This window comes from Eublepharis macularius, chromosome 2 (assembly GCF_028583425.1).
Source record: "Eublepharis macularius isolate TG4126 chromosome 2, MPM_Emac_v1.0, whole genome shotgun sequence".
Taxonomy (NCBI): Eukaryota; Metazoa; Chordata; class Lepidosauria; order Squamata; family Eublepharidae; genus Eublepharis; species Eublepharis macularius.
The window spans coordinates 209,529,099-209,556,889 of NC_072791.1; the positions used below are offsets into that span (position 1 = coordinate 209,529,099).

At 45.3% G+C, this 27,791-nt stretch overlaps 1 protein-coding gene across 1 annotated transcript in view; it reads left to right on the plus strand.

Moving 5' to 3' along the window:
• The window catches only part of ERBB4 (erb-b2 receptor tyrosine kinase 4), a gene marked incomplete at its 5' end in the record, with an annotated part of 660,937 nt that overhangs the window by 291,209 nt on the left and 341,937 nt on the right, over positions 1–27,791 (plus strand). The window contains one exon of the mRNA XM_054971602.1: positions 6,351–6,485. Within this exon, the coding sequence (XP_054827577.1) occupies positions 6,351–6,485 (135 nt within the window). The remainder of the gene's footprint in view (positions 1–6,350; positions 6,486–27,791) is intronic.

Genomic DNA, 27,791 nt, shown 5'->3' on the forward strand with positions numbered 1-27,791 from the left:
AATCAAAGGAATGCATAGTTTGACACCATCATCAATTACACAAACTTTGTTCCGATTACACAAATCTAATGAAGAATCTTACAAAAACATTGACCAGGACATCCTCTACATTTAAGATAGACTTCTTCTTTGATATGCAATCAGTTACATTGTAAATTACAAAGGAATGATCACTTTTTAACCAGCCATAACTTAGGATGGTCTGTCCTTTCCTGCGATAAGATAAGCTGTTTGCTCTGGTCCTTATTACCTTGCTCACAATGATTTACATGTCAAGACCAAAAGACCCTCTGAAGGCATTTAACAATCAGCAACTTTTGTGACTTTATCCGGTTTCAGTCACACAAAGTGAAACTTTCTGCCTGCTCTCAGACAAGGAACAGAGAGAGAGCATTTGGAAGATCTCTATGCCATGCTGAAGCTGGTTCCATATTACAAGCATAGGCCTGGTTCCAGCCCAATCCCAAAATTCTGACCACAGCCTGTCAGCATTCTAACAGAGAATTCTCAGGCAGTGCAATCCTAAGAAGAGTTACTCCAGTCCAAGCCCATTGGGCTTAGATTGGTGTAGAGATGGGCACAAACAGCAATACGAACTAAAAAAAGCCACGAACAGCCCAATCAGCTGTTCACGAACAAGCTGTTCGTGGGGCCCCATTCTAAACGAATAGGTGGTTGTTTCAAGCCTTGTTCATTGCTGTTCGTTGCTGTTCGTCAAGCCAGACAGTCTGGCACCTGCAATCAATTCCCTTGGCAACTTAGGCAGAGACTGCCTGAACTCTGTCTGAACTTCTGCTGTTGCCCTGGAAACCCCAATCTGGTAGGTCGTCCTTTCAAGTGTGGAGCTCCAAATTTGTTACAAGGAAGCAAAGAGCAGGGGGGAGCGGCCTCCCAGCTTTGGTTTTGCAGACAATGAGGGAGAGACAGTTGCTGCTGGCATTTTGAGAGAGAGACAGGGAGAGTGCATTGGAGCTTGAATTTTCTTTGAGTGTGGTGAGATAGGGATCTACCCCTTCAAGTTCCAGGGCTGCTGCCAGGCTCTGGGCCAAGCTATTATTTATTACTGGTACCTTTCCTGCTGCCTGTTCAGGTAAGGTTTCTGGGAGTTGTGCAGTAGGGATCTACCCCTTCAGGTTCCAGGGCTGCTGCCAGGCTCTGGGGCCAAGCTATTATTTATTATTGGTACACTTCCTGCTGCCTGCTCAGGTAGGGTTTCTGGGAGTGGTGTGGTAGTAATCTTGATGGCTGGAGGAGGGCCTGCTGCCCCTCACGAACAACGAACAAGGAACATGTTCATGAACAGGTCATGTTCGTCGATGCTGGTTGTTCATTGTTCGTGGATGGCAATGAACAATGAACACCATGTTCGGTTTTTTTTCTGTTCGTGCCCATGTCTAGATTGGAGTAACTTTGTTTAGGATTGCACTGTCAGTGTTTCAAACTGGACTTGTGAGGTGCTTGTGATGTGTGGCAGAGAGTTTTGAAATTGGAGAATCAGCTGCCCATATAATCTACTTGCTTTGGCAGGAGCAACACCCCCAGTCCTTCGTGCCACCTCTCCCCTCCTCCCACTCTTTCCCAAACTTTTCTTTTGAGGACAATTGTTTGTATGGAAAGATGAGGAGAGGGAGGGGAGATCATCTTTCACCTCTGAGTGATGAAATGAAGGCTTCCAAGCATGCATATAAGCCTTCATCACTGCCAAAAATGTTGGGTCCTGTGGTCATTCTTCCGGGCCCATTTTATCACAAGCCTCAGCATTCTTGGTGGTGATAGAACATGCTGGGAAGGCTCCATTTTGTTACAAGGGGCAGCAGTTCCTCAACTATCCTTAGGCTTTCCTGCCATGTTTCTCCTAGTTTCCCTCTTTACAAGATAAGAGAGGTGAGGTGGTGGTAGAGAAACACAAAAGAAGCTAGAGGCTGTGGTAAGAGGGCTGGCAGGAAGCTCCCCTTGGCGCTGAAATTTAGGTAACTCTGGCAAGACTGGGTTTTGTTCTGCATTAAGAGTCCCAGCCTTTGCCCATTGCTATTTTACCATTCAACCCTACCCATCCAACTCTCAACCCAACCTGACTTAGAAGGAAGAAAATTTGAGGAACTCTGTTATTCTGTTTACAGTTCCTTGTGTGTGATTTTTAATAGGGAGAAATTCCTTAATTCCACTTCAGGTCCTCTTGTTGCATATATATCCCATTCCACCAATTGCATGCAGTAGCAGATGTCTACTCTAACCCATGCATGAGACTCTCCACCCATATATATATTTATATATATACTAGCAACAAAGCCCATTGTGGGGAAAAATACAATGGGCTCTAGAAAGGGGAGGGCAGGCAGGTGGGCATTCCTTCCTCCTCCATCACTGATCTTGGCCAGATGAAGGCAAGGGAGGCGGGCATGGACACCTCCTCAGCACCTCATCCTGGCTGAGTGAATGGGCATTGCCTCCTGCTCCGCACCTGATCCCGGCCAGATGAAGGGGTGGCCTTGCTGCCTGCTCTGTGCCTGAACCCAGCTGGGTGAAGAAGGGATGAACATTGCCTCCTACTCTGCGCCTGATTCTGGTTGGGTGAAGTCGGGGGGCATTGCCACCTGCTCCACACCTCATTTGAGCAGGTTGACCGGGGGCGGGCATTGCCTCCTGCTCCATGCCAGATCCAGGCAGGGTGAAGGGGGCGGGCATTGTCATCTTCTCACCTGATCCCTGCTGTATGAAGTTGGGGGTTGGCATTACCTCCTGCTCTGTGCCTGATCCACGCTGGGTAAAGGGATGGGCATTGCCTCATGCTTTGCTATGGATCCCGACCGGCTGAAGGGGGTGGGTGGGAATTTCCACCTGCTCTGTTCCTGATCCCAACTGGGTGATGGCAGGGGGCAGGCATTGCCACCTACTCCTGATCCCAGCTGGGTGAAGGCAGAGGGAAGGTATTCCCCCCTGCTGCATGCCTGATCCCAGCTGGGTGAAAGTGGCAGGTGGGCATTGTCACCTGCTCTGCTCCTAATCCCAGCTGGGTGAAGGCAGGGGATGGGCCTTGCCATTTGCTATGCTCCTGATCCCAGCTGGGTGAAGATGGGAAGGGGGCATTGCCACCTTCTCCCCTCCTAATCCCAACTGGGTGAATGGCAGGCAGGCATTGCCACTCACTCTGCTCTTGATCCTAGCTGTGTGAAGGTGGGAATGGGCATTGCCACCTTCTCTGCTCCCGATCCCAATTAGGTGAAGGCGGGGGTAGGCATTGCCACCTATTTTGCTCCTGATTCCCGCTGGGTGAAGGTATAGGGTAAGCTTTACTGCCTGCTCTGCACCTGATCCCACCCTGGGTTTTCCACCATGGCACACTCTCTGTAGGTCTGGTTGCCTCATGTGGGCTTCCCTCCACAGCAGTGCCCTCTGGTGGTGCACCAGGGTAGGAAGTGAGTTGTCTTTAATACACTTTGCCTTTTATATAGTAGGATGTATGTGCTGTCAGGGCACAAATTACTCATGGTGACCCCAGCAAGAAACCTTAAGGCAACTGAGAAGCATAGGTGGTTCGTCATTGTCTTCTTCTGCAAAGTTTTCCTTGGTGGTACCCCAGCCAAGTATCAATCCTTGGGCTATACCATGTGGACTTCCTCTACCTGCTGCTCATAGAAATGGTTCATTTGTGATGTGTTGGAAAAAACCAAGTTAGAGTCAATCAGGGCTCACAAAAAACAGGTTTGAGATTGCCATGATGCCTAGAAATTTCGTTGTGGCCCTTAATATTTTCAGCAGCATCTTTCAGAGATTCTCAAGAGATGTACAACTTATCATTTCACATCAGAAAACAATTTGCATATAGCTGTGATGGGCCTTGCCATTTGTTATGCTCCTGATCCCAGCTGGGTGAAGATGGGAAGCGGGCATTGCCACCTGCTCCCCTCCTAATCCCAACTGGGTGAATGGCAGGCAGGCATTGCCACTTACTCTGCTCCTGATCCTAGCTGTGTGAAGGCGGGAATGGGCATTGCCACCTTCTCTGCTCCTGATCCCAGCTGGGTGAAGGGCAGGCAGGCATTTTATGTCATATAGACATAAAAAATACATTGCTTGTTTATATGCTAACATATAACATCTACTAGTGGTGGTAAATGAATTTATTCCTTAACCAGTAGCTTTCTAAACTCCAATATTCAATTAATGAGTGCTTTTTAAAGCAGTACTGGGATACTGAGAAATTAGATTAGATTTGGATGTTAGTTTTTTGTTGTGGCGATGACAAATATTACAACCTTGTATTTATTTATATACTACAGCAATTTTCTTATAGCTTTAATAAAATTATGAGACACTGTGAACAAATTAGAATTAGCTTTGGTGATAGCAATAATTAGAAAATTATTAAATTAAAACGCAAAACCTCGAAGGTAGGAAAATGAGTCTGGCTCCCAAAACTTTAGCCTGGCTCATAGAGCCAAAGAAAATTTGTTGAAGCCTGGAATAAATGCAGAAGGGGCCCTGAAATTCAATATGGTGTTAAGGGATCACATGGTTATAGGCCAAAGACGAGAGTTTGAACCAAATATTCCTGTCAGACAAATACATAGGGAAAATAAATTTTATCGAAGGCCTCTTATGTATGTACAGATATTAGGGATGATATTTTAAATAAATTTGCCAGACTTTAGCTGAAGCTGGATTTGGATCTGGTATTCATTCTTTGTGAGACATTTATCTTATTAATGTGTAATTCTGAGGTAGTGGTTTAAGCTCACCATCAATTTATGAAACCCAAAATGAGAATGGCTGCTAATCACTAGACCTCTGTGTAAATCCCGTCTTCCCTTCAATGCAGAATTACTAACAGATGTTGTGCGCATCACAAGCATATCCAGTGCCGTGCAGAGCGATCAGGGGTTGTGCTCCTAATCGAAATCTCTCGTTGTGTGTGCTTATCTGTATAATGGTTATTGTGCGAGTTAATCCCCTTTTCTGTGGAAGAGCCAAGCTCCTTAAGCCAAAGGTTTCCTGGAAGTGAATGTCAATACCTGTATCTTATTATACCGGCAAAGGCAGAGGAGCAGAAGATTGGTATGATATACCACGGTTCCATTAGAGGCCTCTCCTTCCTAAGAGATATAACAAAAATGTTAGGATTTTTTTTTTTTTTTGGCAAACAAGGGGTTGTGTTTGCAGGCACCTCATCCAGTCTGTATCAATCCCATCACCACGGAAACATAGAGCGTTCATAATACATTAGCACTGATGTAGATTTGGGTCAATTTCTACCGATAAGCCCTGCAGGAACTCTCATGGACTGGGAACTCTTGTTTGCTTTCTTGGCCGCTGAAGCCCTAAACAGGGTGTCTGTGCAAATCAGCAATGGGTGGGATCCAAAGACTGGCATGTTCAAGGATTCCTTCTGCTTTTCATTCCTGAACAGTAAACCCCATAGAGCCCTGACCTGGATAGCCCAGGTTGTCAGATCTCAGAAGCAAGTTCAGCCTTGGTTAGCAATTGGATGGGAGAACTCCAACGAAGACCAGAGTTGCAGAGACAGGCAATGGCAAACCACCTCTGTTAGTCACTTGCCATATAAACCCCACCAGGGGTCACCATAAGTCAACTATGACTTGAGGGCATGCTTTACCACCACCAACAACAACAAGCAGCATTTGAAAGGGAGGAGTGTATTTGGGAGATTTGTCCAAGGCTGTCTGTTGTGAAAATCTCACTGATCACATCCATTCCTTGCGTGCCGCTTCTAATAGCTCTTTGGCTGCTGGCAAATACAAGGTGATCAAAATTTGTTGACAACCTATCGAATTTATTCAAAGCATATTGTTAATAGTTACTAACAAGAACAATGCTGCCATTGCCATTTTTTTTTTAAAAAACATAACTTTGTAATATATTGTTGGCTTGCCATATTATATAACCAACAAGTATCATATTTCTTAGGCAGGACTTAGAATTTCAAGGAACAATGCTAATGGAATCCATTGTTACTTAGGTCACAAGGTGACTTTGCCTAGCTTGCCATTTCCCTGAAACTGTCCAAACTGGCGCACAGTGTTCAAAAGGGTTGTGCATATCTGTCTGCTGTTTACTGTCATGATATGCTTCTGACAGTGAACCCTTCTTTTAAGGTTTATCTACCCCCTCCTCCTGACTTTGAGGTAATCTTGGGCTAATCTAGGTAATTTAATCGATATTCTAAGAGATGGTTTCAGATTCCATATGCTGCTTTTCTCCTCACATTTCAAAGTGTTACGTATCCCTGCTATGCTTGCTTAATTCTGCTATTTCTGAAATGATCAAAAATGTCGTGATCTCCTCATTAATATATATGTTTCTCTCTCCTTCTCACCTGGTCTTTGATATAGAAATCTTAAGGGGAGGAGCGTATGTCGGCCAGAACAGGTTCCTTTGCTATGCTGACACAATCCATTGGGAAGATATTGTCCGTAATCCTTCTGCTTCAAACTTCTCTGTGGTTCCGAAAAACAGCAGTACAGATTGTAAGTATTAGCTTAAAGTCCTTTAGAACCATTTGCGCGAATGTCTTGCCATATTAAATACCATTGCATTTTTTTTTAAAAATGTTATTTTATTTACATTATTTCTATGCTGGGAAGGAAGGCGGCATGGTATAGCCTGGTCACATCAGTTCTTGGAAGCTAAGCAGGGTCAGTACTTGGATGGGGGTCCACCAAAGAAGACTCTGCAGAAGAAGGCACTGGCAAACCACCTCTGCTCCTCACTTGCTTTGACAGCCTCTTGCTGGGGTTGCCATAAGTTGATTGTGACTTGATGACACAAACACACAAACATTTAAATACTGTCTTTCAGACAAATGTTCCAAAGCCAGTATGGTGTAAGAGCGCGGGACTCTAATCTGGAGAATTGGGTTTGATTCCCCACTTCTCTGCTTGAAGCCAGCTGTGTGACCTTGGCTCAGTAACAGCTCATCCAAAGCTCTCTCAGCCCCACCCAACTCACAGGGTGTTTTGTTGTGGGGATAATAATAACATAATTTGTTAACCATTCTGGGTGGGTGTTAAGTTGTCCTGAAAGCTGGCATATAAATCAAATATTATTATTATTATTATTATCAGGGCTCATTTTGAGAGGGAACATGCAGGAACGCAGTTCCGGCAGTTTCCCAAAGAGGTCATGTCAGGTGGCCCCACTCACCTAACTCTCGGCCATTTGGGCCCTGTTTAAGCCTGGATTGGAGCTGAAATGGCCCAGATCGGGCCTCTGGCGGATGGTGGATCACTCTCCCACACAACAGCAGCCCGATCCTGACCATTTTGGGCCCCTTTTCGGCCATTTTCAGCCCCTTTTTGCCATTTTGGGCCCAATTTCGGCCCTGAATGACCAGGATTGGGTCCAAAACAGCCAGGATAGGTGATGTCAGGGGGTGTGGCATACGCAGATCAGTTATGCTAATGACACACTTCTGGTGATGTCAGGGGGCATGGCATATGCTAATAGGTTATGCTAATGAGTTATGCTAATGAGTTCCTCCGCTCTTTTTCTATGAAATGACCCCTGATTATTATCATTATTATTAATTGTTGTGCAAGGAGGAGAACCTGTTGGGGGGCAGGGGGAGCCATACTCCGAAGTGGCCTAATCTGCACAGGTGGATGGACTGCAGGTGGAGGAAATCACATTTTTAAAAATCATTTCCTTATGTTAGAAAGTCCACGACAACAAACAGACACAAAGAGTTGCATAGCACCAATGTGCCACTTTTCTGTTGGCAAGGAGTTTTTAAGGGGGGGGGGGTCATTCGGATATGAAATATTCTGCCCCAGCACCCCATTATCTCATTCACACATTCTTCATGCTTGTGCAAGCATAGGTTTTGTCTCAGTGGGACTCACAAATGTGCAAATAAGTCTGAAGGGGTGAAAATGTAAATCTTAGTATAGCAGCTTAGGATCACTTTTAAACCTTTCTGGGGAACCAAGTTTAACATCACAGTACAAATAAACACGTTCCCAGAGCAAAGTACTAACTGGAAGCACAACTGTTGTATCACATCAGTACAACCACAATGATTAAATCGTCACAAATATTTAATCTTCCTTCCTTTTTGCAAGATGATGTTCCAGATTCCTCAGTTCTTTAAATGTTAATTGTTTCCTTCTGCAATAAAGCCCCTTTATGTAGCACGTAATGGACAAAGTAATGCTTTATTGTATATTTGACACGCATTCTGTACTCGTCTCTCTGCCTTATCTTTGAGGCCTGAAACTCAGGCAAGATCTTGAGTGTGTCGAGCTTCTATTTGTTCCTGTGGCTCTTTGTGCTGTAAGTCGCAATCTTCTTGGTGACATCATAATTAATTGCAGCAATAATGATTTTTAAAAATAATGCTTGTTTATAACTGCAGATGTCAAATGAACTGATAAGAAACAGCTCTCTTTCTCTTTTTGTTCTTATTATACAGCTGCATGAAAAAATGATTTGGATTTGGCAGAATAATAAACAGCTCTTTGGAGCTTTGCAATATACCCCAGCAATATACACTGGTGGATACACTGGAGTAAAGCCTTTTTTTAAAAAAAAAATGTACTTAAAAATCTTAGAGTGTCCAGTTTTACAAAGAACATTTTATAATCTATGCAATTTAAATGTAAAAATGCTGCACATTATGGGGTTCAGATAATTACGCGTGGCAAGGCAAATACAGTACAAGCTTTGTTATCTGGCAGTTGATAATCTAGAATGTTCAGTTAACTGGCATTACCCAGAAGGGGAGTTCCTCTCCCCTACACACCCTACCCCTACATCTTCGGGCATGTGCATGACCCACTCTCCCTTCTCCAGCTGGCTAGCTTGATGCCTCTAACCATTGCTGAGGGCCAAGCTACAAGTGACAAATGGCACTTGAACGGCAAGTGTATTCCTCCCTGTTCGCTTGCCCTCCACTTGCGCTCCACTCAATCCACTTGCCGTTCAAGTGTCATTCATCACTTGTAGCTTGGCCCTGAGTTTCTGCATCATCCTCAAGAGCCTCAGCCAGCCTCAAGCTGTTGGGCGGTAGCTTCATTAAGAGGCCCCTGGAGAGCTGCTCCACTTGTCTACCTGTGGTCTAGGATGGCTCCATAGCTTGGGGGGAAGGAGAAGGGTCTCACCTGCCATGGGGACTATTGTCTTGACATTTCCATGGGGTAGAGGTTGGTCACAGAAAATTTCTCTAGATGATATGTTGGAGTCTCCAGTGTATTTGATCAACCCCAAATCCCCATGACTTCTGCAAAGGAAAGCTTTAACTGTACTTGCCTAATCCAGTAGATGGCAGAAAAAAACCCTTAGAGTCTCTCTACGTGATCCTTCTTACACGAAGATGCTCAAGTGAAAGGAAACGCAATGTTAGCTGGGACATGTAGTTTAAAAAGACAGGTTGGAAGGCTCTGTCAATTCCCCCCCTCTACAAAAGGGTAGTTTAAAAAGACAGCGGGCAGAGATGCTCCTCAGAGGGTTTGTTAATTAGATGCAACAAAGGCTTTGAGGAGCGATGGGGCTCTATCTTTTCAAACTACCTTCTTAAGGAGAGGGGAAATTGACAGAGCCTATGGCTTTTAAACTATGATTCCCGGCTAACATTGCATTCCCCTTCACTTGAGCGTCCTCATGTAAGAAGTTTTGTTTAGAGAGATTCTTAGACTCAGGGTCTTATCAGAGCTGTCAGGCTCTTCACTGTGACTAAGCCAGGGCATGCAGCTCTCTGCTGAATGAAGGTATTGTGACAGCAGCCCTTTCTGGGGTTGGGAGGGAGATGGGAGGGTTCACCAACTTGTTTCCACAAATGGCCGCTATGGAAGTCCACAAGCAGAAGATGACAGCAATAACCATCCCCCAGCACTGACACTCAGAGATATTCTTCTGGTCTGGTAGAGAAATCTGATTGCTGCCTGTTGGTTTCAGGATGACCACAAACCTTTGCTGAAAACACAGCTCCGTTCGCAGTAGGATTGTTATGGAGGATAGAATTTCTTTTTATGATTTTTTTTTTAGATATAACTTGGTTCCTTTGATTCTCTTTTCCTCTTTCAAAAGAGGAATTCTCTTGGATTTCTGTCATTATCTTATATTTGAGAATTTGGGGGAGGGGTTACCATGTGATAGTGTAGTTACTGTTTATATCACTCAATGGTGCTCTATTCACCCTTCTGTAACTTCAGCCCTTTCTGACTTACCTACCTCACACGGTTCTTGTCAAGATAAAAATGAAGACAGCATGGTGTAGTGGTTAAAATATCAAACTCTTTCTGCCACATCTCCTTTTCGTCAATGTTATTTTTGATATTTGCTCTACATTGCCATTTGTGTATATTTGGATCAATCCTGAATCAGAACATTATAATATTTGGAGCCCCCACAAAAGAAAAGTTTTTATAAACCTGTGCCATGAACTCCAACAGAATACATGAAATTTACTCAATAAATTTGTCAGATTTCTGCATAAAATCCAGGTTTGCCCTGTATTGGTTGGGATAGCCTTTTGTGGAGATGGAATAGGAAAAGATATCTGTGTTCTGTGCTATTTTGTTTCATGAAAATGCAAAAGTAGTGATGGGGGGGGGGTGTTCTTAAATTTAGAGATGCAGTCAGGCATGGGAGTAATTGACCTAGTGAACTAGTCATAAAGCATATTCAGAAGTTTCTCCTTAATCCTTTTTATGTGTAAAACAGGTTTCTTCCTCTGAAACCAGGTACCGTTCTTAATGTACTATCTGTTCTTTTTAGAAGAACATCATTTGACTCCAGCTGCACAAATCACTAGGAAAATGCAACATTTCCTCCCCTTGTCTGAAAGGGAATGGTGAATGGTTCCAGTTCTTAAAGCCACATTTTGCCTCCTGTGTGACTTCTAGTGCAGCTTTAAATTGGAAACTGCATACTGAGAGAGTGACATTCGGAACAGTAGAGGGCGAACACGTGGATATTGTAGTGTTGGGTTAAATTACATCTTTGTATTGAGGTGCGTTCAATTAACATTTTAAATATGCGTTGGGGGAGTAGGAGAAAGGCACTTTCATGGATAGGTGGTCTCTATGTAAACCTCGGTTGCTGCGACAGGTGTCAGCATTCCACACTAATCACAAAAGCTGTTCTTTCAGAAAACAAAGGCGCGAATAAGGGAAGTATCCTATAAAATCTGCTTTTGTATGGAAAATTCCTCAAGTGCTCACAAAATAATGTTTTAACAATCATAAGTGATTTCTCAGCTGGGAAGCGTATTGACTCGCTGCTGAACAGAGAGCCAATGCGTCCCCATAAGTTAACATTTTTTAGAGAAATACACATATTTGCATTTCCTGCAATTAAAGAACATGAACCAGGAGTCTTGTTTGGTTTAGAAAAATGGCAATTGAAAGAGGAGGAAAGAAAGAATGTAGCAATGTCAATATTTATTGTATTTTTTCATCCTTTTTTGCCAAAAGCTAGAGAATGGAAACATGTAAGGTGGGAGGGAGGCTTTCGGAGTTTTGGCATTTGAGTTATGGAATTTAGCGGCACCATGAAAGTATTTTGTGTGGGAAGCTGGAAAAAAGGTGAAAAGGCTTCTCTGTGCTCTAAAGTACCACTTGATTTAAAAGCCTGACTGGAGAAGAATTTCAGCATGTGAAAAATAGCTCATGATTTCAAGTCCTTGCGTTGACTTCAAGTGTTGCCCCTAAAAAGCTGTTTCCCCCCTCAAAATTTTCTGAAGTCTTATTCCAGTAAGGCCAGGTGATATATAATCCTTTTCCAGTTTATGCACAATGGAAACCCATTGATTTCAGCAGAGTTCTTATGCAGATACAACTGATCCATACTTGATTTACTCCCAGTTTCAATAATTGCTTGCTCTTGGCCATTTGTCCAAAGGTAAACAGTGATTCTTGAGTCCCACTGCATGCCAAGTTTAGACTGCTTGCATAGGATGGTGGAGCTGTGGCCAGAACTCATGGCTGTGGGGCAGCTAGCAGTCACCACCTTCACTCCTGTAACACTACCAAATGCATGATGTGATGTCACCATGCTTCATGTTTCTGGCCCAGAAAAAAGCAGCATATAAGCATGGGTAGGAAACACAATCGGTGATGATGGGACATCATAATTTGCAGCAGCATCTCTTGAGACAGGGGAGAGATAGTTTGGTGTAGTGGTTAAGAGTGGCAGGACTCTAATTTGGAGAGCCAGGTTTGATTCTACACTCCTCTGCTTGAAGCCAGCTGGGTGACCATGGGTCAATCACAACTCTCACAGAGTTCTCTCAGCCCCACCCACCTCACATGGCGACTGTTGTGGGGATAATTATAACAGACTTTGTAAACCATTCTGAGTGGGTGTTAAGTTGTCCTGAATGGTGATGTATAAATCAAATGTTGTTGTTGTTGGCTGCATCTTTTCAGGGTCCTGCTGCATTCTCTGTTTTGCTTGGTCCCACCCTTCCCTGACACCATTTATAATTAAGTGTCATTTTTCATTTATTTAGAATATTTGTATGCCACCTCTCCAAGTCTGCTCAAGGCAGCTCACACCTCAAAGAATAGAAGGAAACTGATCAAGACAATAATAAACATATCAATAAAATAAAACAGGGCAATAAAATAAACAGAGCCGGTAGAATAAGTAAATGAACAAAGCAGTATAAAACATGTCAGTTAAAAACAGGAGAAGCCAGTTTAAAAACCCAGGGAATAAAGGTACATGGGGAAAAAAACCAGAGCAGTCTAAAAAGCTATTAATAAAGCAGTCCTCAAGAGCAGGCCATAAAACAGCTAAAATGATCCTTTGTCAAAAGCCCAGATAAAGAGGCCTGGCACCTAAAGGTTTGGACCGGGTACCTAAAGGTGGATAGCCGGCAAGCTTCAATGGGGAGGGTATTCCACAGGCAAGGGGCTACCACCAAAAAGAGCCCTGCTCTGATTCCCACTCACCTCTCTTCTGCCTGTGGGGGCCCAGAAAGTGGGACTTCTGAAGAAGATTTTAACTTGGGGGGGGGGTGGAATATAAGAGGAAGTGGTGGCCCTTCAAAATGCTGGTTGAAAGGAAAACATAAACACAAAAAAAAGGAGCACCAAAGGAGAAATGTTTAACTGGTGTGTCCTTGTAAGACTTTTAAATTTAAATTTTAAGAACGGTATTTCTTCTAAGAACTGCATTCCCTTCAGTATGATTCTTTTATCTTTTTAAGAATTGTATTTATACGACTTGTTCTGGTCATTGACCATATCAATAAAATTGGTTGATTGAGTAAAGAAGAAATCTCATCTCTTGATCTGCTCTCCCAAAAAGGACCGTAGCCTTTCAGGAGTTTTCTGTTGTAGAAGCCCTGACTGAGAACGAAAACTTCTGTACTATGTTTATGTTTAAATGTGGCAATGATCTTACTAATTCTCGAACAGGGAGCACTTCTCAATCATCAGGAAAATAGGAGTGGTAGCCATGTTATCCTGTAGAAGCTAAATAAAACAGAGTCCCAATGGCACCTCAGAAACCAAAGACATTTATTCCACCGCACACTTTTGGAGTCAGTTCTCTCTTGCATCGGCAGATTGTGCTCTGACTCACAAAATGCTAGAATCAACTCGGGTTGTCTTCTAAGGTGCCCCTGGACTTCTGCATAATTCTTTAGAGGAGCTCAGTTGCAACGTGTGATTTGGTGAAAGTGGTGTTCACTCTTCCCAGGGTGTCTCTGAAGGAAAGAGTTGATGTGGATGCTTCCTAAGGAATGTAACGAGGTCATCAGTGCTCCTCAGGAGGAAGAGGTGGGCTCCTCACAGGTCTTGCCTGAAGGAATAGCTAAAGGTAGAATACCTTTCCTCGAGAACTAGGGAGCGCTGCTCAGTTCTGCTACTGTCTGCTTGCAGAAGGTTCTTGGTGTTCTGTACCTGAGCCCCTGATGATTCATGGTTGTCCACGTAATTAGCTGTCATTGCGATGGAGCGGGGTAATTTTGCCAAACAACTTGTAGAATAAAGTAAGGCAAACTATACTTGGGTGAGTATCAAGAAATGTTTGGACCTTACCCAAGAACTCTACTCTCCTTCTTCTTTGCACTTCTGGCTGTAGTCTAACAACAGCCAAAAGATATCTCAACGAGCCGTACAATAACTTGGTTGTGCTGTTTGTTTCTCTCTGTGTTTTGTTGGGGTGGGGGAGCTGTACTTAGAACAAGAGGTGTCACCAGCCTCCTCGTTTCCTTGTAAGTGCCTTGGATTTTGCTAGGCACCTCCTCTATAAAATCTCCTCCGATGACATTCAAGTTTCTCACACACAATTATGTACTGTGATAAAGGAAACAGTTGTGTCTGGAGCCTGCAATTCTCACAGATAAATTACCCCCTTGGAAATGCAACTGCAAGCTTCAATCCATTCAGAAGAAAGCACCACCACCTCCTTGTTTGTTCTCACTCACTCCTTACTGCTGTATCAGTATGAAAAGCTCAAGTACAGCAGCTAGTCGAGGCATTAGTTTGTTCCTCAAGAGTGTTTTATCAGAAGCCTTCAAGTTCTATTCTATCATTAGCTTTGGGGCGTGGACAAGGGAACAAGGGCTTTGGAAACTAAGGGCCAAGCTACACATGGCGAATGACACTTGAATGGCAAGTGTATTTCTCCTTGTTCACTTGCCCTCCACTCAATCCACTTGCCATTCAAGTGTCATTCGTCATGTGTAGCTTGGCCCTAAGTGAGGCTGAGAATCTGGAGGCAGTCTGTACAAAAGGAGTTGAAGAGAGAGGTCAATTGGGCACCTGAATGGAGTAGGACAGAGGTCCCCAACTTTTTTGAGCCTGCAAGCACCTTGAGAATTCTAACATAGCACGATGGCCACAGCCGGAAAATGGCTGTCACAAAATGGCTGCCACAGGAGAGACGGAAAACCACAAAATGGCTGTCACAGCTACCTTCAGTCTAGGGTTGCCAGGTCCCCTTACCCTCTGGGCAGGAACCTGGCGCTCATCTTTGGGTTGTCCTCCAGGAAGTTATGTCATTGTATAGGCCACGTGTTGCCCTGGGAGTGATTTGGACTGAATCGGGCCACTGCAGAGCACAGGAGTGCTGCTAGGGCGGCATGACAGGCCCTGAAGTGCTCCTGTGCTCTGCAGCAGCCCAATTTGGCCTGAAATGGGCCCAATTCAGCCTGAAATGGGCTCATTTTGTCCTGAAATGCGCCCGATTCAGGCTGAATCAGGCCATTGTGGAGCCCAGGAGTGCTGCTGGGGTGGCACAATGGGCCCTGCAGTGCTCCTGTGCTCCACAGTGGACCAAATTGGGTCCCTTTCAGGCCAAATTGGGCCACTGCAGAGTGTAGGAGCTGTTTCAGGCTGAAATCAGCTTACTGCAGTGTGTGCGAGCACACTGTGGGAGGTGTATTACCTCACCTTTTTCCCCACCAGCCCGGTAAGCAGGGCGGGTGGTGGAGGGTGGGAGCAGGGGATCTCCTGCCCCTAGTGGGGGACTGGCAACTGTATTTCAGTCACACAGTGAAGATTTATTTATTTATTTCAAATTTCTATTCCGCCCTCCCCGCAAGCAAGCTCAGGGCGGATAACAACATATTAAAATACAAAATACAATAAAAACAACATATTAAAATACAATAAAAATCCATACACATTTAAAACAGGATGGTGGACAGCCTTCACAGGGAGGGTTAAGAATGTATACACCCCTTTTTTTCAGGCCGGCGGAGGCCCAGCTTCAGCCATATGTCTGGCGGAACAACTCTGTCTTGCAGGCCCAGCGGAAGGATAGTAGGTCCAACACAAGATAACTTGTGTTGTGGTGGCAGCTACTGCCAAAGCCACATTTTAAAACAATCTGCGCAGCCAATCAAATCTCAATGGCCAATTTGAAGCTTTGCTGAGCAAAAGCTCCACCTGGCCCTTCCCACTTTCTAAAAACACTTGGCAGCCTCCAAGAAAGGAGTCAGTGGGTGTCATGGTGCCCATGGGTAGAGGTGGGCACGATCCCAAAAAAATTAACGATCCAGCTGATCATGGATCGGTGCCGGTGACGATCCCAAATAAACGATCCACACCGATCATCTCCCGTTCCCGATCCGTGGATCGTGGATCGTGGCTCATGGAGGCCAAAGCGGGGTGCGCTGCTATTCCCAGCGATGTGGGAAGGTGGGTGGTGGTGGCAGCCGGCGGGCACGGGGAGACAGCGATGAGCCACCTCCCCTCAGGGGGCAGGGGGTCTGGCTTCTCACCGGTGGCACCCCCCATGTGCCCGCCTGCCAGGCCAAAAAGGAGCGCTCTGGCGAGAAAAGAACGGTGGGTGATGACGGCGGCCACCGGGCCCAGCGGGCATGGGGAGACAGCGACGAGCTGCCTCCCCTCAGGGGGCGGGGGTCTGGCCGCTCATCTGTGTTTGGCCATCAGAGCTGCCTATCAGGGTTTGCAGGGATGAGATTGGAGTGCCCGTGGCTACAGAACACCCCCTTCCCCCTCCCTCCCCTGGCTGTCTTCTCCCAACTGGTGACTCCTTTGCTGCTCCGTGGTTGGAAGGAAGCCCTGCTGATCAAGGAAAGCTGGGCTTCCATTCGGGTTTCCAAGGTGACAGAAGGAGGGCAAACACAGCTCAGGCATTCCCCTGGCTCCGTTGCCAGGGCAATAGATTGCTGGCGCCTGAGTTTCTGGCTTCCCGATCCGAGCATGATCGCCCCGATGCAGCCCCGATCCAGGCCCCTCCCGACTGCTGGATCATTGGCCATGGATGAGCATGATCCGCCGATTCATGATCGCGCGATTGCCATTATCGTGGGTTTTTTCTATCGTAATGCGGATTGTGCCCATGTCTACCCATGGGCGCTATGTTGGGAACCTCTTGAGTAGGAACGACAGCTTCTTCTTGAAGTTGCACTATGATTTAGATTGGCAGCACTGGGACAGCAAAGTCAGGGAGACCAAAGAATCTCAAATGGAGTCACTCTTGTGACTTAGCAAGATAGTGTAGGGTTGCCTCTAGCCAAACAGAGGATTGAGCTTGAGCCTCAGTCAGGATTTTAGGAACATTCGCTCCCTCATAATTCCAGATTGGCAGGCTGAAAGGTGCCATTCATCATCTCCTGGGTGAAAATTTCTAACAACAGACTAGGAAAAGCCGAGTTCTTACTCCTGGGTATAAGGAGGCTGAATCCCTCATAAGCGTGACAGGTGAATCTCTCATCTATTTACTGTTATATATATGATTTGGGTTTAGCTCCCAAATATCTGCTCAGAACTTTCTGTCAATGACTTTCAGTGGCCCTTTTTTCTGCAGTTGAATTTCTCTCACAGACTCCATCTTCCTCCTCCAACATTGTTGTGCCCCATCACATCCAACTGACACATACAATTTCACGCTTGTCTTTAAGACGGAGGCTATTTCCATGCGGGTTATCTGCTTATGGTTCAATGTTGTTGGGAGACCAGCTTTTTCCTGTTTCCCACAGCATTGTAATGCATTTGAGCACCTTTTTTGGGGGGGGGGGTCCCTGGCCTTTCTCTAGTCTTTCTCAAACCTGCTTTGCTGTGATGCTTTCTGAAAGGTCACAGGAAAGTTGGGATGGCTGCTTTGTGACTAAGGAAGTTTGGATTTACCTCCCCACATGGCTTCCATTTCCCCTGATCCTGTCCCCACAGCAGCCATTTCCTGCCCTCGGAAGGCTTTTTAAAAAATTGTTAGGATCGCAATCATGCCATCGCCATTTTCGTGGGTTTTTGAAGTTCGTAATGTGGTTCATGCCCATCTCTATTGTAGGCTATTGGGTACTGTCTGCTGATGTAGATACGCTCTTACTAGGTCGTCTGACATTGTTAAAGATGTCATGTTAATTACTTATACTTTAATTCAGAAAGGTTTCATCTATGTGTTTTCAAATTTGCAGCTACCGTATCCTATTGTATCTGTTTTCATTGAACATCCTAACTGTTGATCATATTGTATTTGTGCTCTGCGGATGTCCTATCTTTTGATTATATTGTATTCACTTTCAGTATGTAATCTGCCTTGAATCGCAGAAAGAAAGGCGGACTATAATCAACAACAATAATAAGGATTAACATGAGAGACTTCTGAGAATTGGTTTCTTCTGGACTGATGACTGTTCCAGCCATCTAGTCTCTGGCTGAGATTTCTAGTTTCTGGAGCATCTTTTGTACAGGTTTGGTTTGACTTGACAAGCACGTTGATGCTAATTGGAAACTAATTCTCCTACTCCATGGGGGCAAAATCTCTTCCTGTGATTGATGCTCATGGCTATAAGAAGTGATAATTAATTACTCCTAATTGCTTAATCACAGCAAACCATGTTATGCACAGCTTTTATTTTTTTCCATGTGGCGTGAAGAGAGCCAGTTCATGTAATACCCCCCTTGCCCAGTTATCAACGATGCTAACCTTGCTTAATGTATGCCCATGTGCACAGATGTCACACATATGGATGGATCCAACCATATTCCAGGGAGTCTTCCAAAGAGCCACAAGTCAGAGGAAGGCTATTTAGGCTGGAGGAAAGCTTCAACCTTTGCTCAGTGGAGGGGTAGGATGGGGTCAGATCTACCCCATAACCAGGATAATAGTGGATGTGGCGCGCAACAGTTCTCCCCTGCATTTTGCAACTCCCCTTATATACAAGAATTGCTGCACCTATATTGATGATTGCCATGTTTTACGATAGGAGGGATCTCCAGTCTATGTTCTTGCTGTTACTGTTCTCCAGATGTGCTTGGGCAGGTGCTCAGGCAGAGCATCATGTATGCCTACGATAATGAGACACAGGATAAGCAGAGCGCTGTAACCGCATATAGTTTAAAAGCATGGCCTTTCCATTGCAAGTGAAACCCTGGGTCAAGTTCCTATCAGACTCTCCTTATAATTTGGTTGAGTCAACAAGCTCCCAGTTAAGCTGCCTCCAGTACTAGAGCTGACACTCCAGCCTCCAGCTGGCCATTGCTGACAACTCAGTAGACCCAGGCGTCCCTAGGTTGCTTGGTTGCAGAGAGGGAGAACAAACAGACTTTTATAAGAGTGTTATGACCCTTTTTCTTTTACAGTTAGATTTTGCCTTTAACCCTCTTCTTACACTCTCTGGGTAGATTGCTGCCACTAGGAATTATATTCCAAAATAATTTAAATTTACCCTTTAATAAAGTGCCCAAGCATCAGGCTCCTTCATAGGACCATGTGGCCCTGAGGAAAGGAATGGGATAGATAGGAATGACAGATACTCTGGGATTAAATAAATAAATAAATAACCTTTTATTTTTACAAGAAGCGTATTGGTTCCATACTATTACTTAAGCTTGATGGTTTCAAAGATAGTTATCAGTTCTTAAATTTTCTTTTCATACGCTCCGTCACAGAGATATACATAAACTTTCTCTCTCTCAGGTACACATTCAGTTTACCTGCTTTGGACTGATTAATCTCTCACTCAAATGTACATAGACTTTTCCTCAGGTGCACACACAGTTTGCCTGCCACTCACTCAAATGTACAAAAGCTTTCTTTCAAGCATACAGTTTGACTATCTAAACCAGAATCAATATTTCTCTCAGAAATGCATAGACCCCCCCCCCCCCTCAGGCTGCACACAGGTCGCCTGCTTTGGTCAGGCTGAATCTTTTCTTTCCACTCCATAGCTAAAAACTGCAGTTGACTCCACCCACACTCTGTCATCAACCAATCATCTCACTTACTCATCCCTCTCTTTCACCCCCACTCTTCATCCATACCACACCAAGCATTTAAAGACACACACACACACACACACACACACACACTCATTACAGAGTGTCTCCTAAATTTTCTCCATAGCTGCAAGACAATGAGTTTCTCCACATGTTACTAAGTACCTAGGGACACTCAAGTGAACCTCATTTCACATGTCCCCCCCCCTCCAACTTTCCATGCACTCAATTGCACAGTCGCACTTCAATTTGCTCCATGTCATGTGTTTGATATCAGTTCCTCCTCAACTAGTGTTGCCGGGTCCAGGTTGGGAAATTCCTGGAGATTTTGGGGGTGGAGCCTATAGAGGGTGGGGTTTGGGGAGGGGAGGGGCCTCAGAATGGTATAATGCTACGGACTCCACTCTCCAAAGCAACCATTTTCTCCAGGGGAACTGATCTCTGTCATCTGAAGATCAGTTGTAATTCTAGGAGATCTCCAGCCACCACCTGGAGGCTGGCAATCCTATCCTCAACTGCTAAAAGTATCCTAGTTCCTCCCTCCATTCATTGAAATGCAGATCTTTACACTGTCTCACTTCTTAAAGAAATGCAAATTGGCACTTCAAAGGAGCCTACAGTACTTGTTCTCACAGTAAAAACAGATCAGAATTGATGCTTTGCCCTCCGAAATCACTTGCAGTCACACAAAGGGAGCTCCCATGAAATCAGCATTCCTGTGCACTAAGCAAGAACAGTCTGCACACAAATTGAAGATTAGACATACAATCCTGCACTTGAGCATCCCTAGGTACTTAGTAACAGGTAGAGAGACTCAGTGCCTTCTAGATATGTTGTGGTAGAGGGAGGGAGCTGGGAAGCAATACCTGTTCTGGTTTTGTTTAACGCCAGTCTCCTGCCTCTTCTAATCATATTGGCTTTAAGACATTTTCTTGCCATAGCAGAGTAGTAACATTACAAACCTCGTATCAGTTCTGTGCTGTCACTGGTAAATATGAACGCACTGACCTGTGTCATTTCAGTATGGCCAATCTGCTTTCCTAACTTCCCGTTGGGTCCCCTCCCTCTGGTGGTTGGCTGCTCCTCTTATCAGGCCTGTCTTTTATGGACCTCTTCACTATTGCCAGTAATATATGGATTCTGTTCAGCATTCCTCAATCCCTTAAGCACGTTATTATCTGTCCTGCCATGCCAGTGGGCCTCCCAGTTCATATTATTCATGCAAACACATCTTACTTTGTTGGTAAGCAGTCTGTTGTCCTTTGCAGCAGTTTTAGCTTTAGTTTTTATCTCTGATTTCTTTTCAGTGGCATCTCCTCTGTTGTTCTTAGCTCTCAATGTGCATTTCTTTCTGTTTGTTTTCATAACACAGACATATTTCCCTTGTCAGTCTCTCTTTCATCTCTGTGTGTCGGGACTGCAGTCTCTGGCTCTTTCGCTATCTGGAAAGAAAGATTAGTAGATAAATAGTCTGAGCCGACTGCTACATTCATGTCCATTTCGATTTGCTACTTTGGGAGATGAGTAAATCGTTTCTATTATGCTTCCTTTTATATTTATTTTATTTCTGCCTTTGGTTTTGGTTTGCTACTTTTTGTTGGCCTTGTAGATTTATTTTCATTGTGTGCACACATCATATGTTGTTATAGGCAGCGTAGACAGTATTTATGTATATGACACACATCATGAGTACATATAACAATTCCAAATATATTGGCTGCTTTACTGATGCACAAATAATAATGACAAATATGTACATTTTACAGGACAAATTCAGTGCCAAGAAACAAAAATGAGTGCAAAAATAAAGAATCATGGATTCAGTTCCCACAAAAGGAGAAGTGATATTGAACCAGGGATTTCCATGTTGAAACAGAAGATGTAGAGAAGTTGCAGTTATCCTTAATATACTGATGTAGCTGTTACACATACAAAATTCCCCTTATGGCAGAATAACAGGCTTAGAATAGCTGATAAAAAGGTGAGTTTTGTTTCAGGTGGGGAGACAACTAAAGAATTTTCGGTGATCTTCAAAATTCTAAGCTTAATGGAGAGGAGGGTAGGTGCTACAGCTTGAATGGGCAAATGTTTTCTATTATTTCCAAAAGTATTTCTGCCTCACCCCAAAGTGGCATTATATGTTTAGGGTAATTTGCAAGCACCTTTATGTTTTCTCATTGTCATTTTTTGTTCACATTAGTTCAGATCAAGGCTGGCAGGAGTGGTGAATTAGGAGGGAATAATGTTCTTAGCAGCTTATGGATTCAGACAAGTCATGTGATTAGTTTCCATGTGATTTTGATAATGTTAGGAAGGCCCAGAGGGGGTCTTTTTCTGGGAACCTCGTAGTGGTTCAGATTCTACTATTATTTCTCATTGTTCCTCATCTGAAGGCACAGAGAACTGGGAGAGCCCCCAGCTGAAAGGCAAAGAGACCAGCTAACTGGTGTTTATCGTACTAGTAATTCTCACATTCCCTATTCAAACAGAGGCCGTCTAGCTATTGAGCATGTACTTCGTCTAACTTGTGCTCAGCATAGTTCCCCGATAATTTCCTCTTTGGTGTGTTTGGGTATTCCCAATTTCAAGCAGATGGCCCACCCTTTTGAAGTTTCTTCCAAAAACCAGAGAACTTCTTCTGTGGAATGAATGATATGATGTCATGGATTAAATGAATGTGGGCTCCAAGGGAAATATAGATGTAGCTGCTAAGACAGCCTGGACAGCTCCGTGAGGCTGTGCAGACTCCGTGTACTCCTGTCCTGCCTGAAAGTAAACGCAGGTAGGCTGGAAGGTACATGAGAATGTCAGTGGTGAGGCAGGGCTAAGGCTGGGCACTGGGGCCTTTAAATGGCACAGGAGGAGACAAGAGGGGGATTGGAAGCACCAGGGCGTAGTCAGGCCCAGAACTTGCTGAGATGGAGGTTGGGGAAGATGAGGCAAATGGTGGCAACGACAGCAGTAGTGGAGAAGAGGATATCTGCCCCAGTTACTGACTCACACAGGCAGTTGGCAGGGGGAAGTTCCCAAGTTTTCAGAGCAAGACAAATAACATTTCCAAGGTTCAGGCATGGGTTAGACAACACTCACAGCTTTGAGTCCAAAGGGGGTATTCCCAAATCAAGTCTACAATAACAGGCTGAGGTCAGAGATGAGGGAATCAGTTCCAAACACAAGCAGCAAGATCAGTAGTAAGCAGACATGTTGCTTCCACACAGCCACCCCCTTCGCTGCTGCTTTTAATCCTCACGCTGCTCAGCCACTTGTGCTGCATCATGCACCTGCTAGCTGTCTCAGTCCTGCTCCTGCAAGCACTCATCATCACTGTTCATGCTGGGCTGGTGCTGGGCTGCTAGCCGGGCACTGCACCTTCTGGCTTGGAGGGCTCTCCTTACCCTCCTCTGATGGCACTTTCAAGGCTCTGGTGATGAGGGGGCAGAGCTGGCTAGTGCCTGGCTCCCTGTTGCCAGCCCAGGGCTGGGAAGCTGAAGGGCCAATGTGCTGGGACCTGGCTATGGATCCATGTCTGATCCTTCAGAGACTGCCTCCTCCTGCAGTGTTTCTGCCACTGGCAGTGGATCTGGGTCAGGTTCACCGGCTGCGTCTTCCTCAGAAGAGTCCTCTGTGTCTCTCTGATCTGTCGGTCTGGGCTGGTCCGCGACAATATCATGCTGGAGGCTGCTCACATGGCTGATGAATTAGGACATTGGCAGAGCCTGCCAATTGGAGTCACTGAGGGAAAACCTTGGCAGGGCCAAGAAAAAGCCCAAGAGAACTCTACAGCGGTAAGGGACCATGGGCGCCAGCTGAGGGGGCTGGGGAAGATCATTCATTCAATCTGGAGCAAAAGCAGGAATCATGCATGAGGGTTGACTCAGGAGCCAGCATGGATGTGGCAGAGAAGCAAACACAAGGTCTCTGGTGGTGGATGAGCGTTGGGGGAGGCTGAGGAGGAGACAATATGTGCCTGCCCCTGATATACAGGAGAAGCACCTGGTCTGAGGCACAATAATAGGCCATGTCTATCTCATGCTTCAGTAGAAGATGCCGCCTCTCCTATTGGGGTAGTTCTATGTGCGAAAGTTCTTACCCGCTGTACTGATTCAAAACCAAACTGCAATCCATGCACTACCTTTACTGGCATCAACTTCAACAACACAAAAATGTGTGCAATCTTTCATGTTTGTCCAGAACTCTTCCTCAGGCTAGATTTTATAATATAGGGTTTTTTTTTTTCAAAAGGAGGAGGTGGGGAGATATTCCAGGACATGGTCTTAAAGGCCTTCTCTCATGGCATCTCTGTGCTGAATACCCGGGCTCCCCTGGGCGGGAGAGAAAAGAAACAATTATATTTCTCCATAGTCCAGAAGAGTTAGTCATGTTAGTCTGTAGCTGCAAAATAGTAACAAGTCCAATAGCACCTTTAAGACTAACCAACATTGGCTGTTTCCACACGGCTTGCCTGATTCTGCAAAATAGCGAAATCTCGCGAGAAGACGCTGTTATCGCGTGAGAAGACGCGATAATAGCGTCTTCTCGTGAGATTTCGTGTGAGATTTCGCTAATTTGCATAATCAGGTAAGCTGTGTGGAAACGGCCATTATTAAGGCATAAGCTTTTGAGAACCACAGCTCTCTTGGTCAGATGCTGTGGTTCTCAAAAGCTTATGCCTCAACGAAGTTGGTTAGTCTTAAAGGTGCTACTAGACTTTTTTACTATTTCTCCATAGGAATTACAAAGTCCGGTCATCTCCCAGCTTCTGTTGACTGAGGGCCAAGCTACACATGACGAATGACACTTGAACGGCAAGTGTATTTCTCCCTGTTCACTTGCCCTCCACTCAATCCACTTGCCGTTCAAGTGTCATTCGTCATGTGTAGCTTGGCCCTGAGTGCCCTGATTTGAGAACCTGTTATGGTCTCCACTTTTCTGGATTGTGAAGGACTTCTGATCCCTGAAACAAACTAAATCCATCTGGACATACCCATATATTTTGCATGTATACAATATTAATGTCTAGACAGTTCTACTGGAGAAGAAACTGGTTATACCCATGAAATGCAAATGGAGGACTTGCCTATATATTCAAATCCACCTTGCCTATATATTCAGATCCACCATTTATTTGTTAAAGAAGAACATCTCGTGTCTATTCACCATTGGTATGTTTCTCTACCAGAAAGAACATTTTTGTTCTACGAGTTTAACCTGCCTACCTTTTCTGTTTTAAACACAGGGAAGAAAAACCCCTGAGAAATGTAAGACTTTCTACTAGGTAATTAACTTTCAAATCAATAGAAGAGATCTAAAGATTAACATAGGGCTGGTAGAAAATGTAAAATGATTTTTACTTAACAAAAGAATGCGGATGAATAAACGCACGACAATAGGGCTTGTCAGACAAGGGCACAGAAGGCATTACAGGCTGATAAAGGCAGAACAATTCATCCCAACAATAGTATCTTTAATTTCTACTAATGCCATGCTGTGCTGTTTGAATTATATTTTGATTTTGCTATCAAATGTATCATTTTTTCACACAGAAAGCAGAAGTCTTCTAAACTTACAAGGGAAAAAAAAAACCCAGTGTGGGTCTGTTTAAACAGAAACATTTGTAAAACAATTACATGGACGGTATTGGTGGCATCTGAATTCAGAACCGTACAAATGTCCACGGTCCAAAGGAATCAAATCTTTGATGATATTTTGGACAGTGACACTGGGACCAACTTGTTGCTGAGCTACTCAACAGGTTTTGGGTTGACCTCTGGGTGGGTGTGGGGCTTACACGATGGAATACATTTCCTTACAGAGTAATTCCTTGCCTATAGAAAACTGGATGGCAAAAAGAAATCTTTTGGCCTAGGCTTCTCCCTCTCATGTAGTTTTTTTGAGCAGGGATTCTATTCTGGGAAGTGGTGTTCCATCATTTCAGGCTCCACTAAGACATTTTGGAGGTCTTTCATTTATGGGGTCACCATAGGTCAGAGTTGACTTGATGGCACATAACATACACACACTGCCATCTGAAGTGGTACGGCCCAGACAGGGCTTACCGCTTCAGTGAGAACTAGACTAGATCTTCCAGGGAAAAAGCAATCTTACATAGGGTTCCCAGGTGGAGCCTGGTGATCTCCTGGAATGAAAACTGATCTCCAGGCTACAGGGACCAGATCCCCTGGAGGAAACAGCTGCTTGGGGTGTGTGTGTGTGTGAACTCTCTTCTTCCTCAACCCTGCCCTCCCCAGGCTCCACCCCTAAATCTCCAGGAATTTCCCCAACCGAGAAGCTCTTGCAGCTAAATGGGGTCATCTCTGTCAGGAAGGCTAAGCGCTTGTCAGCCAGCCCCCTGGTGCAGCAAATAGGCTTTTGCTCCCCAAGCACATCTGGCGAACAGTAACATCAAGAACACCGACTGGAGATCCCTCCTGTCGTAAAACATGGGGACCAGGCAGTCATCAATATGGGCACAGCAACTCTTGCATACAAAGTGACTGGCAAAATGCAGGGGAGAATTGTCGTGATCCTACCCCGTCCTGCCACTTCCCTGTGCACCCTCAGGAGCTTTTGTTATAATGCTGGGAATGATGTCGTTCCAGGGGTGCCAATGAGAGAAAGCCCCCATGCTGGGTTATTTTCTACTTAAAATTAGCTGAAGTAAAACTGCCCCCATGCCTTCCCTTCCTTGTCATGCCGGGAAAGATGTCATCCCCAGCATGGTAAGGAAGGAACCAGAGCATGCTCTGGAGTTCATTTTCCCCTTCTTGGCACCTTCTCCACCCACCAGCTCCCGCCAGCCAGGTTTGAGATGGCAGGGGGTGGCGGCTGGGAGCTGGTGATCCCCCACCCCAACTCGGGGGGCTGGGAACCCTATTGCCAACTCAGGCTTGGGAAACTCCTGGAGATTTAGGAGTAGTGAATGGGAAGGTGGAATCTGGTGATGGAAGGGAGCTGAGCAGGGATATGATGCCATAGAGCAGACTTCCCCAATGTGGAATCCATGAGCACCATGGTCTCTGCCATTACTTCCTCTGATGTTCACCAAGCTTTTCAGAAAATTGATGGGGCCATTGTAAGGTAAAGCTTCTATTTAGGGTGTCCAGGTGTCTTGTTTTCACCTGGACAATCCAGTATTTTTTGGGACTGTGTCAGGGAAATGGACTCAAATACAGGACACCTGTAGGGGGGGGGGAAGGAAGGGAAGAGAAAGGAAGGAGAGGAAGCAGCACACAAGAAGCTCGCTTACTTGCCACAGTGGAACAGGTGGGACTTGGCTTAGGGCACAGCGCTGCTCACAGGTTGGGCCCATAGCCCCCCCCACTCCCTTGCCATTATGGGGTACCCCCAGGATGGGTGGACTGTCCAGGAAGTAGAGGGAGTGGCACAATACACAGGAAGCTGGCCCACTCACTGCTGCAGAATAGGTGGCACTTGGCTCAGAGGGAGATGCCACTTGCAGGCTGGGCCCACAGTGCCCCTGCCTCTCCACTCCCTGTCAAGGGGTGCACCCTTGGAATGTAGAGTTGCCGGGTCCCCTTACCATCCCAGTGGAATGGGGGGACCGAGCACTTAACCTTTAGGATGTTCTTGAGTGCGCACACAGATGTTTGCACTCTCCAGATGGTGTGATGATATCATTTCTGGGAGTGATGTTGTCATGCTGCATCAGGAGCACACCCCAGGAGTCCTGTTTCCGTGCCTTTCCCCCCCCCCCCCCAACAGCCAGATAAGTGGTGGCAGCTGTCAGAGACTGGAGCGGGGGATCCCTTGACCCCAATAGGGGATCAGCAACCCTACTGGGAGGGCTGGTCTGGCCAGGCCGGCTCCACGCTGCCAGCCTCTGGCTATGTGGCCCCAATGCTCAAAGACTTGGGAGCTCGGGCCTGCAATGACTCACTTCTGGAAGTACACAAAGATCTCGCCTAAAGTAAGTACTGGAGGGCCCCCTTTCCCCAGAGTCTCTTTCAGGAGTCCACTTTGTAACTCTACTTGTAATTGGCTACTCTAATTAAAATAAAACGTTTTTCATGACTGCAATAGTACAGGAAGATCAGGAAAACTGGTAAGCACCTGGGCTTCCCTTAGCCAGTGTGTGGTTCCATTCCCTCTTTAAGCCTGACAGTCTGTTGCCATGAG